We start from the raw sequence: 15,382 nt of genomic DNA, 5'->3' as shown, positions 1-15,382 counted from the left end.
AAAAAAAAAAAAATGTGGTGAACCGTTGACGTTTGATTTTTTATTTTATTTTATTTTTTTATGTTATTTTATTTTTTTCAGTAATTATTTCGGCCTGATCACATCTCACAGGGTTGTCCGTTATGGATCCAATTGGCATGACAGTCCGTTGATACCTCTGGCTCCGACTCTCTCTCTATATATCCCCTTCCCTTCCCTCTGACTCTGAATCATTATTATTTTATTCCCATTAACGATCCTCTCTCTCTTCTTCCCTCTTGAGATTTGCTGGCATTTTATCTTATTTCCTGCAGTTCCCTTGCATACTTTTTCATTATCCTCCCTCTACTAAGTACTCCTACTACTTCTACTACACCTACTACACCTACTACTACTCCGTACTTCCTCCCCCTTCCTTACTCTCTTCTTTTTATCTTCCCATTCCTCTCTTCATTCTTCTACTATATCCGGTGACTACTTGAGTCTGTCAATTGCGACTTTTACTACCGGTTGCGGATCAATTCGACTTGCTCTCCTACCACTACCACATACACTTCGGTGATACAACAACCACCCTTCGAAAAACCGAACAGAAAAGAAAAAATCACCAAGGGAGGATATGCTGAAACCCCTTTAACGGTCAACATCCTCTTCTTCATCATAATTCGGTCCTTTCCCTCCCTTCTGCAACAACGGAGAATTTGGCGAACCCTGAAATTACATTCCTTTGCGAAAAACCCTGGACTCGTCCTTTGACAGGATAGAAGTCATTCCTTTTCTCCTCTTTCTAACCCCGGATTTTCACTCCTTCGTCTAAAATCCATAAAATTTACACACTCGACAAGATGTTCAAGAAGCCTTCGTGTTTAAAAAACCGGCGACAGGCTGGTGAGAAGGGCAGCGCCGGCAACAGCAAAGATGATTGGTCGACCTTCCCAGTGCGCCAGCTTTTCGTACTAGGTATGTTCACTGATCAGCCTTATACTATACTCGCATGTTTACTGACCAAACAGCGCTCTGTCGCATCTGCGAACCAATCGCTTTCATGTCCATCTTCCCTTATGTCTATCACATGGTCGAGTCGTTCCACGTGACAGATAATGATCGCAAAATCGCCCTCTATGCCGGCATGATTACTTCGTCCTTCACTTTCGCGGAGTTCTCTGCTGGTATGTTTTGGGGCCGGATGAGCGACAAGATTGGTCGCAAGCCCGTCCTGATCATGGGTCTGATTGGCACGGCCATCAGTATGATCGTCTTTGGTTTCGCTCCCAACCTAGCTACCGCCATGATTGCGCGCGCGCTGGGCGGTCTGTTGAACGGCAACATCGGTGTCCTGCAGACGACGGTAGCGGAAATTGTCACGGTCAAGGAGCATCAACCCCGGGCCTATTCCATCATGCCATTCGTCTGGTGCTTGGGATCTATCGTTGGCCCCGCGATGGGCGGTGCGTTGGCACAGCCATGCGTGAGTTACCCGTGGTTGTTCCAGCGCGGTACCATTTTCGACCAATTTCCGTTCCTGCTGCCCAACATCGTCTGCGTTGTCGTCCTTGTCTTTGGAATCGTCGTCGGTTTTCTCTTCTTGGAGGAGACCCATCCTGAGAAGAAACTCCGGCGGGACCTTGGTCTCCAGCTTGGGCATTGGCTCGTTGGCAAATTCTGGGGCTCGGGCGTGCAGCTATCAGAGGAAGAGAATATCTCCGACAACGAGGACTACTTTGACGTGCCCCCACCGGAGTACAGAAGCAACGAATCCACTCCCCGCTTGGGCCCTGTCATGTCCAACAATGACGACATTGAGGGACAACTCAAGAAGGAGGAGACACCCAAGGCATTCACCAAGCAGGTCGTTTTCAACATCATCGCCTACGGAATTCTTGCATAGTAAGTGTTCACCCTTTGGTACCCAACTGTTTCGAACTGGTTCGCTAACAACTCCAACAGCCACAGTGTTTCGTTCGACCAACTGATGCCCGTCTTCCTCAGCACACCCAAATCCGACGATAATGTTGCCCTCCCCTTCCAGTTCACCGGCGGCTTGGGTCTCCAGACCAAGACCATCGGTTTCATGCTCGCTGTCCAGGGAGTGTATTCCATGATCGCCCAGCTTTGGCTCTTCCCCTTTGTCGTGCGAAACTTTGGCACCCTCCGAACCTTCCGCTTCGTCCTCTGCGTCTGGCCTCCTCTCTACCTGATTGTGCCTTATCTCATCCTTCTCCCCGCAAAGCTTCAGATGGCCGCAGCCTATGTTGCATTGATCAGCAAGATCACCTTCCATGTCATGGCCTTCCCCGCAACTGCCATTCTCCTCGCCAATGCTGCTCCCTCTTCCAAGGTGCTCGGTTCCATCAACGGTGTGGCCGCGTCCACCGCCAGTCTGAGCCGTGCTTTCGGACCTACAGTCACTGGTTTCCTCCACTCCAAGGGTCTCGAGAGCCACTATTCCGTGCTCGCCTGGTGGGCTTGTGGCATCGTCTGTGTGATCGGTGCCATCCAGAGTTTCTGGATGGAAGAGACCGACCCCAAGGAAAGCACCCCGCAGCCCGAGGAGAAGGTCGGACACCACGACTCCAAGACTCAATTCCAAAACTCGTTCTTTCACGCTGGCAAGGAAGACGCTAAACCGGAGGAGGAACAGAGACTCCTCTCTCCTACCCGCACCAGCCTCGATGATTTCGATCTTGCCAACATGAACATGAAGCTGGATGTTCCTGAGCCACCACGCTCAGTGGAAGCTTAACTTTCGTTTCTTTTCTCTTTATTTCATTTTGCATTTTTCACTATCTCATATCTACATTTGGAGGCATTTTTGCGTTTTGATCATAGCCAGTTTTGCATATTCCTCGGTCGGTTTTTTTTTTTTTTTTTTTTTTTTTTTTTTTTTTTTTTTTTTTTTTGTTTTGTTTTGTTTTTGTTCGTTCGTTTAGACCATGATGATTTTTTTTCCAAGCTTGGGTGGCGCAGTTTATAGACTGGATGCATTATTCACAAAAAGCATGAAGCTTGCTCATTTCTCTCGTTTTCTTTTTTATTTACAGGCATTTTGTTGGGTTGGACATTTTCTGCGATGATACTCATGCATCTGGGAGGCTTTTTTGTCATTACATATTACCCATCTCTTTTTTTATTTATCTGGACAACAAGTCTTTACTTTGCATGCAATGGGATATGAGGGGAAGATTCTCCTGATTTGGTTCTACTTGATTTCTATGCGTAAACAATTGTAAACATCCAAGTACGTACCCCACGTGACACATGCGGGGTATGTGATACAGTACAGTCCTTTGAACTCTTCTTGTGTACTTGCACATACGCAGTCAAGAAGATGCAATCCATGCTCCCATCAGGCGATCAACACTACATTCTCAACTCCGTACTCTAGCTCATATATAGCGAAGAACCCTTAGTGTTCCAATCCGGAGTTGAAAGCCTCGGTTACAGGCTGTACCTGACAGTTCTTATCGGCCCAATCGGAACCGCCGTTATCCGCCTGTCAAACGGGTTATCGGGTATGATACTGTAATTAATACAGGCATCAGTACATCCCACTTGGCTACAGGAGCAGAAGTTCCCTGCGTTCAATTGACCATGCCTGCGCTGCTTCGCACTTGCTGACTGACTTCTTGCCAATCGAGGAGTTTTGATGGATATTGAACGAGGTATGGTTTGTCCCCTAAATCTGAAAATTGACAGCCTTATCATAACTAATCGTGATTGATTGATAGTGACCGATACGGGCTTGTCAGTGTCAGAGCACGTACACTAAGCTTTTTCGACAAAAGGAATATCCCCGAATATTCCGGTTCGCCTGTGCTTCAAGTCGATGCTTTCTTCTTCTCCTTCTTCCTCCTCTCCTCTGCCTTCCTCAGATCCCACGTTGTGCCCGTCAGCCCGACAGGCATTCGCTGAATTGTCCGGTGACTTTGTGCTTTCCGATAATACTATGCCCTGCGACTCGACGAATCGAATACAAGTACAAGGACACCAGGTTGCATTATTATTTGCTCTTTGATTACCGATACCGATACAAGGAATACCGCTAGCTAGCCTGGATGCTGGGATGAATGGTGACTGCATGTCTTTGCTTGCGCAACTGTCGACTCGCAAGACATGATCCTGGTTTAGCACTGATTGAACGAACACGAACGCCGTATAATCCGTGATGCTCAACGCCACTTCACCAGTCACGCCAATGCCGGTGGGGAGGAAACGATCGCATATTCTCGCTGCTGAGATGGACTCAACCCCAGTCCCAGTCCAGAACCGTGTCACAACATCCCAGAATCCTCGCCGACAGTCCTCGCCGGATGGGCCTGCGCCTGCGCCGTCAGCATCGGCACATACCAGTTCTTCTGCGTTCCGTAACGTTTCCGCCTGTCATCGATGTCGAATCCGCAAGAACCGCTGCGATCAGCGTCTTCCTCGTTGTCAGTCGTGTGAGAAGGCTGGGGTGCCCTGTGTGGGATATGATCCGATTACGAAGCGTGAGATCCCACGAAGCTATGTGTACTTTCTCGAGGCGCGTGTGGAGTATCTGGAGAGGGTGTTGAGGGAGAGGGGTGTGGAGTACATGGATGCGGTGGCTTTTGGGGAGGAGATGGCTGTTCATGCGGAGGATGAAGGCGAAGCGCATGGTGGGGATATTCTGCGTGGGGGAGATGTCTCGCCGGAGGACAAGGGCAGATTGATGTTGAAACATCAAGAAAATCGGGAAGATGGGAGGGCAGATGCTGACAGAAGTCGGGACGACGACAAAGATGATCATTGGAAGATACATAACCTAGTATCTAACATCGGGATGGTCTCAGTGCAAGGGACATCTGATCCACGATATCTCGGGTCTACATCTGGTATATCCTTCGCTCGGGTGGTTTTTGCTGCGGTCAAATCCTCCGTCTCGGGGAATGCGTCAGAGCGTGGCCCTATGCGCCCAAGTGAGCGTCTCCCCCATAGTGCCACTGGCACAGGCACGAGTACCATGCGAGACTCTTTCTTTGGATTACAGACAAGGCCGATGATGAAGTGCGCGACATTTCCGCAGCGTGAGCTGGCAGAGAAGTTGGTCGATTTATACTTTGAGCACGCAAATCCGCAAATGCCCATCCTCCATAGGGCTGATTTTATGGAACTTCTGGACCGCACGTACGCGGTCGATGAGAAGAGTCGTTCTCCCCGAAGTTTATATACTCTTAATATTGTGTTTGCTATCGGCGCGGGGATAATATTCGAAGATAAAAGTGTCCCGGAAGATGACGAGCAAGGAAGTGGCAGACCACGGGCGTCATCTACGCCAAAGAGACAAAAGCTGCCAGACCACCAATGTCAACCAGAAGAATATCATGCGTCGGCAGTTGTGCACCTGGAATCTTTCCTGGATAGTTCCGCGACAAACGACGGTTTCGGTGGGTTGGAAGAACTGCAGGCCGTGCTTCTCCTGGCTAGCTTTGCCCTACTTCGTCCCGTCGCTCCGGGTCTTTGGTATATTGTCGGAGTGGCTATGAGACTGGCTGTTGACCTGGGTCTACACTACGAAGATGGCACCGGAGTTGACTACGTCGGACAAGAAGGCGTTGACCGTCCGCCAGTCAAGGGTGAGGACGGAGCCAAGTTGCGTATCAATACCCGCGAGCGTGGACGTCGCGAATGGGTGCGCGATCTACGACGTCGACTCTGGTGGTGCGTGTATAGCTTTGACAGACTTGTTGGCTGTTGTGTTGGCCGTCCGTTTGGAATCAGCGACCAGGCTATCAGCACCGAGTTCCCGTCCTTGTTGGAGGACAAGTACATTACCAAGTCAGGGATTGTGACGCCTCCTGAAGGAGCACCGAGTTATAAACATGCAGCACAGCATTACTTTAAGCTGCGCGTTCTGCAATCAGAAATTCAAGACGTCCTCCAGTACCAACAAGCGCGCTTCGCCCGACAACGACTTCCGCATTCTGCCAACGTTTTCACCCGTTCTGACCTACCATCCCCGTTCCTCCAGGGCTTCGACTCCCTCCGCTCATGGCGAATAGACATGAATCACCGACTCGTCGAGTGGAAGGAGACTGCTCCTAAACACCAGGAGATGGGGGTAAGATTCCCCGTTGAGTTCCTGGAGTTGAACTACTGGCAAGCCGTGATTATGCTGTATCAGCAGTGCTTGACAGCTCCTGCTGAGTTAGCTGGAGAGCTTATACCGGCAGAGGATGTCTCGAGTCCGTCGTTTTCGAATATCGATGATGCGGAGAATGAAGATGAGATTTATTACAAGGTTGCTGAGGCTGGCCAGAAGGTTATTAGGATTTATCGATCGATGCATCGGCTGAGACTTGTGAATTATACGTATTTGGCTACGCATCATATTTTCATGGCTGGTATGTTACTCCTAGCCCTGCTCATGTCGTGTCCGTTGCTTACGCTTATTGTACAGGGATATCGTTTTTGTATGCGATCTGGCACTCGCCGTGGGTTCGAAGTCGCTTGGTAAGTTACATTTCTATCTTACCTGAACTGCTGCTAATTGTGTAGACCCTCGATGAGGTAGATTTTACCGTCCTTGCAGCTACATCGGTTTTAGGCGACCTGATGCACAAGTGTCCACCTGCAGAAGCATGTCGGGACGCATTCGAACGAATGAGCAAAGCCACGGTGCAAATGTCTCTATCGACTACCAGATTTGGACCCCAGGTCGACCTATCCCGGCATTCTCGAGCCAACGCACCACAGCCCGTTGGTGGTTTGTATCGTGGACCACGGTATTCGCGACGATATCATCCTATGGGCCAGCGGCAGAGAGTACCGGGATCACGAAGGCAGACGCAAACACAGGCGCAGGCGCGCCAACGACCAATACCTCGATTCGATATGAACATGGAAGACTTGTTTGGTGGTGATATCAGCACCGTCGCTCAGGAGCGGTCTGATCGTAACACAAGGAACTCGATGCAGCCTCATTCGACTCGAGCGCGAGGATACTCTGAATTGTCACCGGCAGGTGTGGTGCCAGAACAAACATCGCGAGTACCAGCGCCTCACCAACGAGCGGCGTCTATGGAATATACTGGTAACTACGAGGATTATCCTTTTTCACCTCAGCAGCCGCCGCCGCCGCAGCAGCAGTATTACACCAACTCATTACAACAGGGCACGTCCCCTGACCGCATGACCACGAATAACCCCAATCAGAAGCCACTGCTCACCCCAGACCAGGATGCAGGAATGAGCATGGATCTCTTGGATTTTGATCCCGACAGTCAGTTGGCCCTGGGGCTTGACGGTAACCCAGATTATGATGCGACCATGCCGTCCCTGGGGCCCGGTGTCGGACATAGTGTAGGGATTGATCTGGGCTTCGGAATGGCAGTTGACTTTCAGCATGATTGGAGCGAGAATGCGAATTATGATATGCTGGAGGGGTTCTTTTTTGGGGGGTCTGGATCTGGCGGTGCTGGGGCAGGGCCTACCACAGGGACAGATGGATAGGGCCGTCATACTCCAGAATTTTCTTTTCAGTCACATGTATTTATTCAAGGCTGTTGGTTGGTCATGCGAGAAATGATGTTAAAATAAAAGATATGATCTCATGGACCCTTTGCGTGTACCCATTGTGTATCATAGCTGCAGAAATAACCAGGTACCTATGTATACCCAACCAACCTAACCAACTCTATATACCAACAAGTACACCCAAGTACTACCCCCTGCTAGTTAAAACGAGGCCAACGCATTGGGCAGCAACCGGCCATAATTCGACCGCCGAGTCTGGAAGTGGAGGGTGTAAAGTGGAGGAGGAGGAGGAGGAGGAGGAGGAGGAGGAGGAGGAGGAGAGGGGGAAAGAAAGCAAAGCAAAACAAACCAAACAAGCCCAAATTCTTTCTGACCAGCAACGAAACAACAACAAAACAACAACCAACCAATACAGCCTTCCAACTGGTTCTAGACAACGCACACTTAACACTTAACTTATTGTGTTCGCGCTTTTTGCGAACCGTCTTTCTTTTCTTTTGGAGGTGTGAGTTGTTGGGGGATAAAACGCTGTGGTAAGATCTCTGTCCACTGTCTGCTGTCATTATTTACTCTGCTTCTGCGGCGTTTGCTTTGCGTCAGTTTTCAAGACTGATTATTCTGGATCCCTGTAGACTATATCTCTCTCGTCTATTTCTTTCTTTTCTCCGTTTGCTCTGGGCAGTACTGTTCCTGCGTCTCCCCGATCGCCTTTCCTTGACTGCGCAACTTACCCCACGGCAACCGACCACCGACCACTGACCGGATACGAACCTCTCACGAACATCCCAACTACATACAACCAGTCCCTGATCGGGAAATATCATGTTGATAGCCCTGTCGACGGCGGAAGAAAGTCTCGTTTTCTGCGCCGGTATATCTGCTGAGTGTTCGAATTGATATTATATACGACTACACCCACTCGTCGAATGACACGATACGTGCTTTAATCTCGACCTGCCGTGACAGGTCGTGTGCGACTTGCGACTCGATCGTTTTATTATTTATTGCTGGATACGTCAACGACTCAGAATATCTGAGACTACGTCTTCATAATGGTGAAAGCGGACGTGAGGAGGGATTATTATGCGGATTTGGGCCTTGGGCCCAGTGCGGAATCGGAGGATGTTAAAAAGCAGTTTAGAAAGCTAGGTGGGATTTTACGTGCTTGAATTTATGTGAATATTGGCTAACTGATGCAGCTCTGAGATATCACCCCGATAGGAATCCCGGGAAAGAAGTCGAATTCATCGCCAAGTTCCAGGCAATCCAAGCGGCACATGAAATCCTCAGTGATCCTCAACACCGATTGAGGTATGATACGGATCGGTTACGCGCTGGATATGGTAGACAGTACGCTGCGCACGCAAGAGCGAATACTTCACGGAGGACCCCTGCCAGTCACAGTTCTGGCGCCTCTGCGAAATCGCAACCATTCTCTGCGCGTGGGCAACAAGCGAACCATGGACCGTCGGCCGGCGCCCAAAGATACTCTAGCTATGCCAAGGCAGCTCCTCAGCAATCATGGGGGAAGAAGGATGATGGACAGACTCGGGCCGACGCTTTTCGCGGATTCCAGGGTATGAAGAACGGTAGCCCGAACGCGACTGGCTGGTCAAGTTTTGACCCCAAAACTGGTCGATCGGGTACAGCCAAAGCCAATGGTGGTGCATCCACCGCCACACCGAGAACCAAGTCGGCCTATGAGTACTTCAAGACATCGGCCAAGCCGACAGAGGGTGCTGGGACGACTCGTGCTCAATCAAGTAGGAGGAAGAACGGGTTTGCACCGGGGACCGCGGGTGGTGATGAGCCGATGGCTGCAAACACTTCCGCCTACGCGAGCACGCCCCGGGATTCGCGACACTCAGGCTACTTTTTCGATCACTCTGTTCCTTCGCCTACCGCCAAGAGAGCGGATGGCCCAGAGGAACGAGCCAGGAATCAGTATGCCGGCGCTAGTGGAGAGAAGACGTTCTTCTCCAGTGCATGGCTCGGACGTGATGGTACTAGTCGTGCTTCGCGGACCAACCCACCCAGCCCGACACCGCCACCATCGGAAGCAAGCAGGCATCGGAGTGTCAGCCCTTCTCATCTGAAGACGAATAGGAACCGGGGTTACGCGCCTTCTACGAGCTCAAGTGATGCCGACGACGACGACACCGACACCGACGACCCATATGAAAGGAACGTACCATCGCCATCGCACAAACCCAAGGCAACCCCAAAGAGCAGAATGCGTCGACCTCATTATCAGAAACCGGCCGACCCGCGGGACTGGAGTTCCGGAACTGGTGAGCAATTCTTTCCCACCCAGACGGTCTTCCGTGGCCCTGGTCCTGGCTACTATCAGTCCTACTACTACCACTACTACCAAAACCATCCTCACAACCATCACCCCTGGGACAACCGCTATGACTATCGGAGACCGAACCCTATTTACGATAACGCGTATCGCTGTACTAACTGGGACTACCTCAAAAGGACATGATTCGGATAGTGCTGCTGCTCCTAGGAATCCATTTGCTGGGACTTTTGCGTCGGCTAACTTTCAGCCTGAGATGGATCCGTACGTTCTTCCCTTTAATTGGTAGTTGTTCACCGTCTTACTGTTTCTATAGGAGCCAATCTAAAAGTAGTAGCCATGGGAACCTGAGACAGGAATTCTCTGCAAAAGACTGGCAAGATGCTTCTCAAGAGGGCTGGTTCGGGTTCTTCATGCCAAAACCATCGGAACCGGATACGACTCGAGCAGCACAAAGCCCCAATACTCGTGGACGGCCAACGACCCGAAACTCAGCTTCATGGGCGCGACAGTCAGCAGGCCCTTCGGATCAGGATCAAAACTCCTCTCGCTCAGGGTCAGCCGCTCAACAGCAACCTACTCCATTTGCCGGAGCCAAGTTCTCAGCAGACGACTGGGTCGAGCAGTTTAAAAATATGTCCTGGGCCGCACCGAAGAACGAAGGGAAACAAACCCAGGCCAATGCTGCTCGTGCAAGGAGCCCCAAGAAACATATGAGGACGGCGGCTTCTAAGACACGGCCGACGCCGCAGCCTGCGAGTGTTGCGACTGAAGCTGAAGAAGCTGAAGCAGCCGCGGAGGATAACCTTGAACAGCAGTCAGGAAAGGTGGATGAGGGGGGTGAAGCTATGGATCTGGATGATGATACCCCTGCCAAGCCGACTACTGCACCACCAGCACCTGCGAACAAGCAGCCATCGAAACCACAAGCATCAGCCAATGTTGGCAAGACCAAGGAACCCGATTCCAAGGATTTCAACCTGAAGGACCTCACAGATGCAGCGCCGTTTATTAGCTCAAAGGGAGGAATCGACGACCTGCAAGATATCAGCGTGACCCTTCCCTTTGAATCGCGCGCCAAAGCCCCAAGGACAACTGCACGCGACGTCCGTCCTCGCGAACTAGCCTGTCCGAATCCGCCCAAGCGACCACGCCGTCCAGCCCTGAGCTCGCTCGGTATCGGAACTCAACTGGTGCTCCCTCGCCCAGCATGGGAACGATACGAGGCCGAAATGATGGCGTACATGCGCGAATGGAACGAATTTAACCGCCGGATGCTACGCCATTTCAATGCTCGCCAGGAAGCCAATGAAACTGGTCTGGCGCCTGGATGGATCAGTGCAGTTGGCGACTCGTCCCGACTCAACATCAACCAAGATGACTCGGATGCTGAAGATAACAACGACCCTGATAACGAGGATGGCGTTGACGATCTGCTACCGGGAAGCGCCAAGGGAGGATACACTGCGTATCTGCGCGCGATCGAAGAAGACGTTAAGGTCCGGAAGCATTGGGATGTGGCTTGTGAATTGCACCGGGAGTGTATATTTGAGTTGGGGGAGTTGCGCGAGTGGATTTTGAGTGGGGGGAAGTTGGTGTGAGGGTTTATTATTATTCTTATTGGTATTGTTAAAAGTGTTGGGGTTTTGGTCTGGTTGTTGCATTTGCATACGTTTGGGATTGGCATTGGCTGGCGTTGGTTATGTCTGGTCTGGGTGGTTGTGTTGAGTGGTGTATTATGAATACCCATAAGTATAATAGAATTATTCTATTTCTCTTTCCATCTACTCTGTACAGTTCTTGAAATGAAGTCTATCAGGCGATGAAGCCCTAACCTAACCCTACCCGTTTCCGACACCGGTATATCATTCTGCCCCAGGCAGTGATATCCCGAAAACGGCAGGCCCCACGCACGAACCCCGCTGTGACAATATCTATACCGTAATATTTCCCTCTTTCCGTGGTCCGACCTCACCGCAACGTAAAATACAGTAAGATAGTTACACCATCCGTGCCCGGGCTGAGTCATCGGGCCAGCGGGGCAGACAATATAACCACATCTTCCTCCGCAAAGAACAACCGATCGCGGGTTTCTTTTGCCTTTGGTTGATTTGACGGTTGCGAGGTTTCGCTGCCGCTCCGTACCTTTTGAGGTTTTCTTTTTTTTTTTTTTTTTTCCCTTCTGAATTAATTGAATTGAATTGAAGTGATTGTGTCTATCTGGAATCATGGGGATTACGATTGTTCTTGGTTCGCAATGGGGTGATGAAGGTGAGTGATCTATATGGGGGATTGACTCGATGAGTCTTGTACGGGAAGTAAAGGAATGATGCTGACGATATACAGGGAAGGGGAAGATTACAGACATGCTGTCGCAGGAGGCTACTCTCTGCGCTCGTGCCGCTGGTGGTCACAGTAAGTTCATACCCTACACCTGAAGAGGACGTCCAAGGCCGGTGTTGACCTTAATTTTCCTGAACAGACGCCGGCCACACCATCGTCCACGAAAACATCACCTACGACTTCCACATCCTCCCCTCCGGCCTTGTCTCCCCCAAGTGCGTCAACCTGATCGGCGCCGGCACCGTTGTGCACGTCCCCAGCTTCTTCAAGGAACTGGCCGCCCTGGAGGAGAAGGGTCTGACCTCCGCCGGCAAGCGCATCTTCATCTCCGACCGCGCCCACGTCTGCTTTAACCTGCACTCTGTTGTGGACGGTCTTGAGGAGGCGAAGCTGGGTGGCCGCAAGGTTGGTACGACGGGTAAAGGTATTGGGCCTTGCTATAGTGATAAGGCATCGCGGAGGGGTGTGCGGGTTGGTGAGATTCTCGATGAGGCGCTTTTTGAACGCAAGTTGAGGACGTTGGATGCGAGTTATCGCGCGAGGTTTGGGGAGTTGGAGTATAATGTTGAGGATGAGATTGCGCTTTTCAAGGTTTGTTTTCCGCTTCTTGGGTTTGGGAATGAGGGATTAACAGAGGATAGGAATTCCGCAAGATCCTGAAGCCCTATGTCGTCGACCAGCTCACCTTCCTGCAAGAGTACAAGAACGCCCCCAACACCTTGGTTGAGGGTGCCAACGCGCTCATGCTCGACCTCGACCACGGCACCTACCCCTACGTCACCTCCTCGTCCACCGGCCTCGGCGGTGCCATCCAGGGTCTCTCCCTGAACCCCACCCGCATCACCCACATCGTCGGCGTCGTCAAGGCCTACACCACCCGTGTCGGTTCTGGCCCCTTCCCCACCGAACAGCTCAACGAACACGGTGACAAGCTGCAAAGCGCCGGTCGCGAATTCGGCGTGACCACCGGCCGTCGCCGCCGCTGCGGCTGGTTCGACCTCGTTCTCTGCCGCTACTCCCAGGCCATCAACCACTACACCGCGCTGAACCTGACCAAGCTCGACATCCTCGACGACTTTGACGAGATCAAGGTCGGCGTTGCGTACATCCTGCCCGATGGCACGCGCGTTGACAACTCGTTCCCCGCTAGCGCGGAGGAGCTCGAGAAGGTCCAGGTTGAGTACGTCACTCTGCCGGGCTGGAAGAGCAACACCATGGGCGCGATGAAGTACGAGGAGCTGCCGCCTAACGCGCAGGCCTACATTCGGTTCATTGAGCAGGGTCTCGGCGGTGTTCCTGTCAAGTACATCGGTACTGGTCCTTCTCGGGATCACATGATTGTTCGGGACTAAACACTTGCTGTCCTGCGTCATGGTGAAAAGTAAAAGAAGAGATAGAGTATGAGGGGGCTCTGTTACTGTTTTCATCTTTGTGTATGTATGTTCCTATACGAACTTGATTTTCTAGAGCGACCGTGACTTTCCCCTTCCGGATGCCGCCGCTTCTATGAGGGTGCTCAGTGGCTTGCTCAGTGAGTATTTTCTATCACAGGTCGGTACTCAGTGAGCACTCAGTGAGCACTCAGGGCCTACTCAGGGCCTACTCAGGGCGCGCTCAGTGATCAGTCACGTGCACTCTGAGTTGCCCATCCCTCTTTATTTTGCACAAGTAGTGGATAACTGTAACATTTTTCTGCGAGCGACTCTGAATTTCCTATTACGGGTCCCGCCGCTTTTATGAGGGTCTCACGTGACTACTCCCTGAGTGATCAGGGAACGTCCTTCAACGCTCCGGGACACGCACCTCAAGAGTCCCAGCTTACTCCGGGAGCTCCCGAAGCATTCCAGAGCTACCCAGATTGCAGCCCAGCTCACCCTACTAAAATCTCAGCTCACCCCTAAAGTGGGGCTCTTGGCGCGCGTGACTTTGTATATAGGTGCTTGGCTCACCCTGGTTTTAATGCACTGTAACATACCGTACAAAATTTTCACAACTAGTTCTCGCCATTATGGCGACCATCAATATTTATGATTACCTCCAACATGATACTACTACAATCAATGAGATCATTGATCTTGATTCATCTAGTGGGCAGGATTCTATTTTTGAACCAGAATTATTTGATGATCAAAATGAGCAAGTTTTACATCAATATAATACTGCAACTGATGATGTTATCCTTGCCGACCAGGTTGTTACAGACTTAGCCACATCAGTCTCACGTGACTATGCGGGGAGTCAAGGCAGAATCATTGGGTGATAAGCCACGATGGAATGCAGGAAGGAACAAGGAAAGTCACTCAGGAATAAGATAACAACCGATCAGCACGACACGTGACTTGACTACCATATACCATGACTTGGCATTGGTAGATGGTATACGGCTACCATCACGACTACCATCGAGAGGGTAGTTCGAATGGTATATGAAGCGAAGGATATATAAGGACACTCATTCATGTACTTAGTTTAGTTCTTCGCGATTGTTTTTCTCGTCAATGACATTGGTACCTTTCTAGTTCAGACTCGTCAGCACTTATCCAACAACCCAGCATACGTGCTCGGTTGGCCTTGTTTCTCTACTTCGTCACCTTTATCGGATTACTTGTTTACGGAGCCTGGCTGGGGCGATATACCAAGCAGCGCATTCTTTACGGAGCCTTACTGGGGCGATATACCACGCGGCGCATTACGACTTAGACCCTAGGGGTCATTATCGATATAACGACGACGACGAAGGACACTCAGGTGAGTGCCCCCAACTGAGACTTAGCTAACTAGAACCCTAGGTTACGATACGAGAGAAGCCAGGTTGTGACAGACCCCATGTGACAGAACCGCATTGAACCAGATGCTTCTGACTTCGCCATGGCCGGGGTATACACCCAGCTCCAAGAAGATGGACAGTGGCATCCTGTCGCCTTCTGGTCAAGAAAATTCCAGGGCGCAGAAGCACGTTATCACATGCATGATAAAGAACTATTAGCCATTGTTAAGTCATTTAAACACTAGAGGCACTACCTTGAAGGTGTACAGCACCTGGTAGTTATCTTGTCAGACCATGCCAACCTGCGCTATTTCATGACAACCACTAAATTAGACAGGTGTCAGGCAAGATGGGCGGAGAAGCTAGCAGCTTTTGATTTCACAATTGAACACCATCCCAGGACAAAGAATCCCGCAGATGCGCCGAGCCGTCATCCGTGTCACGGAGCATAGACATTCACTGAGCATGGACAGTCACTGAGCCTCGCTTAAACCCTT

At 50.9% G+C, this 15,382-nt stretch overlaps 4 protein-coding genes across 4 annotated transcripts; all 4 read left to right on the top strand.

Annotated features, from left to right (window-relative positions):
- Positions 1 to 384: 384 nt before the first annotated feature.
- On the top strand, positions 385 to 2,832 carry ASPGLDRAFT_42795 (MFS transporter). The gene is made up of 3 exons (XM_022545670.1): positions 385 to 939; positions 993 to 1,866; positions 1,927 to 2,832. The coding sequence occupies exons 1-3, from the start codon at positions 825 to 827 to the stop codon at positions 2,720 to 2,722; spliced, it is 1,785 nt and encodes a 594-aa protein (XP_022404421.1). The 5' UTR covers positions 385 to 824; the 3' UTR covers positions 2,723 to 2,832.
- A 1,312-nt stretch (positions 2,833 to 4,144) lies between these two features.
- ASPGLDRAFT_118933 (Zn(II)2Cys6 transcription factor) lies at positions 4,145 to 7,449 on the top strand (the record flags this gene model as incomplete). The annotated part of the gene is made up of 3 exons (XM_022540002.1): positions 4,145 to 6,341; positions 6,398 to 6,450; positions 6,496 to 7,449. The coding sequence occupies 3 exons, from the start codon at positions 4,145 to 4,147 to the stop codon at positions 7,447 to 7,449; spliced, it is 3,204 nt and encodes a 1,067-aa protein (XP_022404420.1).
- Positions 7,450 to 8,525: 1,076 nt separating this feature from the next.
- ASPGLDRAFT_32217 (DnaJ domain protein) lies at positions 8,526 to 11,376 on the top strand (the record flags this gene model as incomplete). Its single annotated transcript, XM_022544147.1, has 4 exons — positions 8,526 to 8,622; positions 8,673 to 9,921; positions 9,971 to 10,039; positions 10,092 to 11,376. 4 exons carry the CDS (start codon positions 8,526 to 8,528, stop codon positions 11,374 to 11,376), a joined length of 2,700 nt encoding a protein of 899 aa, XP_022404419.1.
- Positions 11,377 to 12,003: 627 nt separating this feature from the next.
- adB (adenylosuccinate synthase ADE12) lies at positions 12,004 to 13,470 on the top strand (the record flags this gene model as incomplete). Its single annotated transcript, XM_022539976.1, has 4 exons — positions 12,004 to 12,046; positions 12,122 to 12,190; positions 12,258 to 12,709; positions 12,760 to 13,470. The coding sequence occupies 4 exons, from the start codon at positions 12,004 to 12,006 to the stop codon at positions 13,468 to 13,470; spliced, it is 1,275 nt and encodes a 424-aa protein (XP_022404418.1).
- Between the last annotated feature and the right edge of the window lie 1,912 nt (positions 13,471 to 15,382).

The sequence above is a fragment of the Aspergillus glaucus genome, assembly GCF_001890805.1.
Source record: "Aspergillus glaucus CBS 516.65 unplaced genomic scaffold ASPGLscaffold_3, whole genome shotgun sequence".
Lineage (NCBI taxonomy): Eukaryota > Fungi > Ascomycota > Eurotiomycetes > Eurotiales > Aspergillaceae > Aspergillus > Aspergillus glaucus.
The sequence above is the reverse complement of the archived record's forward strand: the minus strand, read 5'-3'. Positions and strand labels throughout refer to the sequence as shown.

What these genes read in the sequence shown, in the direction of transcription:
- ASPGLDRAFT_42795 (XM_022545670.1), top strand. Translation starts at nt 825, where the DNA reads ATGTTCAAGAAGCCTTCGTGTTTAAAAAACCGGCGACAGGCTGGTGAG. An exon ending in GCGCCAGCTTTTCGTACTAG is followed by an intron (nt 940 to 992) that starts GTATGTTCACTG and finishes CTGACCAAACAG; the next exon opens with CGCTCTGTCGCATCTGCGAA. An exon ending in GCCTACGGAATTCTTGCATA is followed by an intron (nt 1,867 to 1,926) that starts GTAAGTGTTCAC and finishes CAACTCCAACAG; the next exon opens with CCACAGTGTTTCGTTCGACC.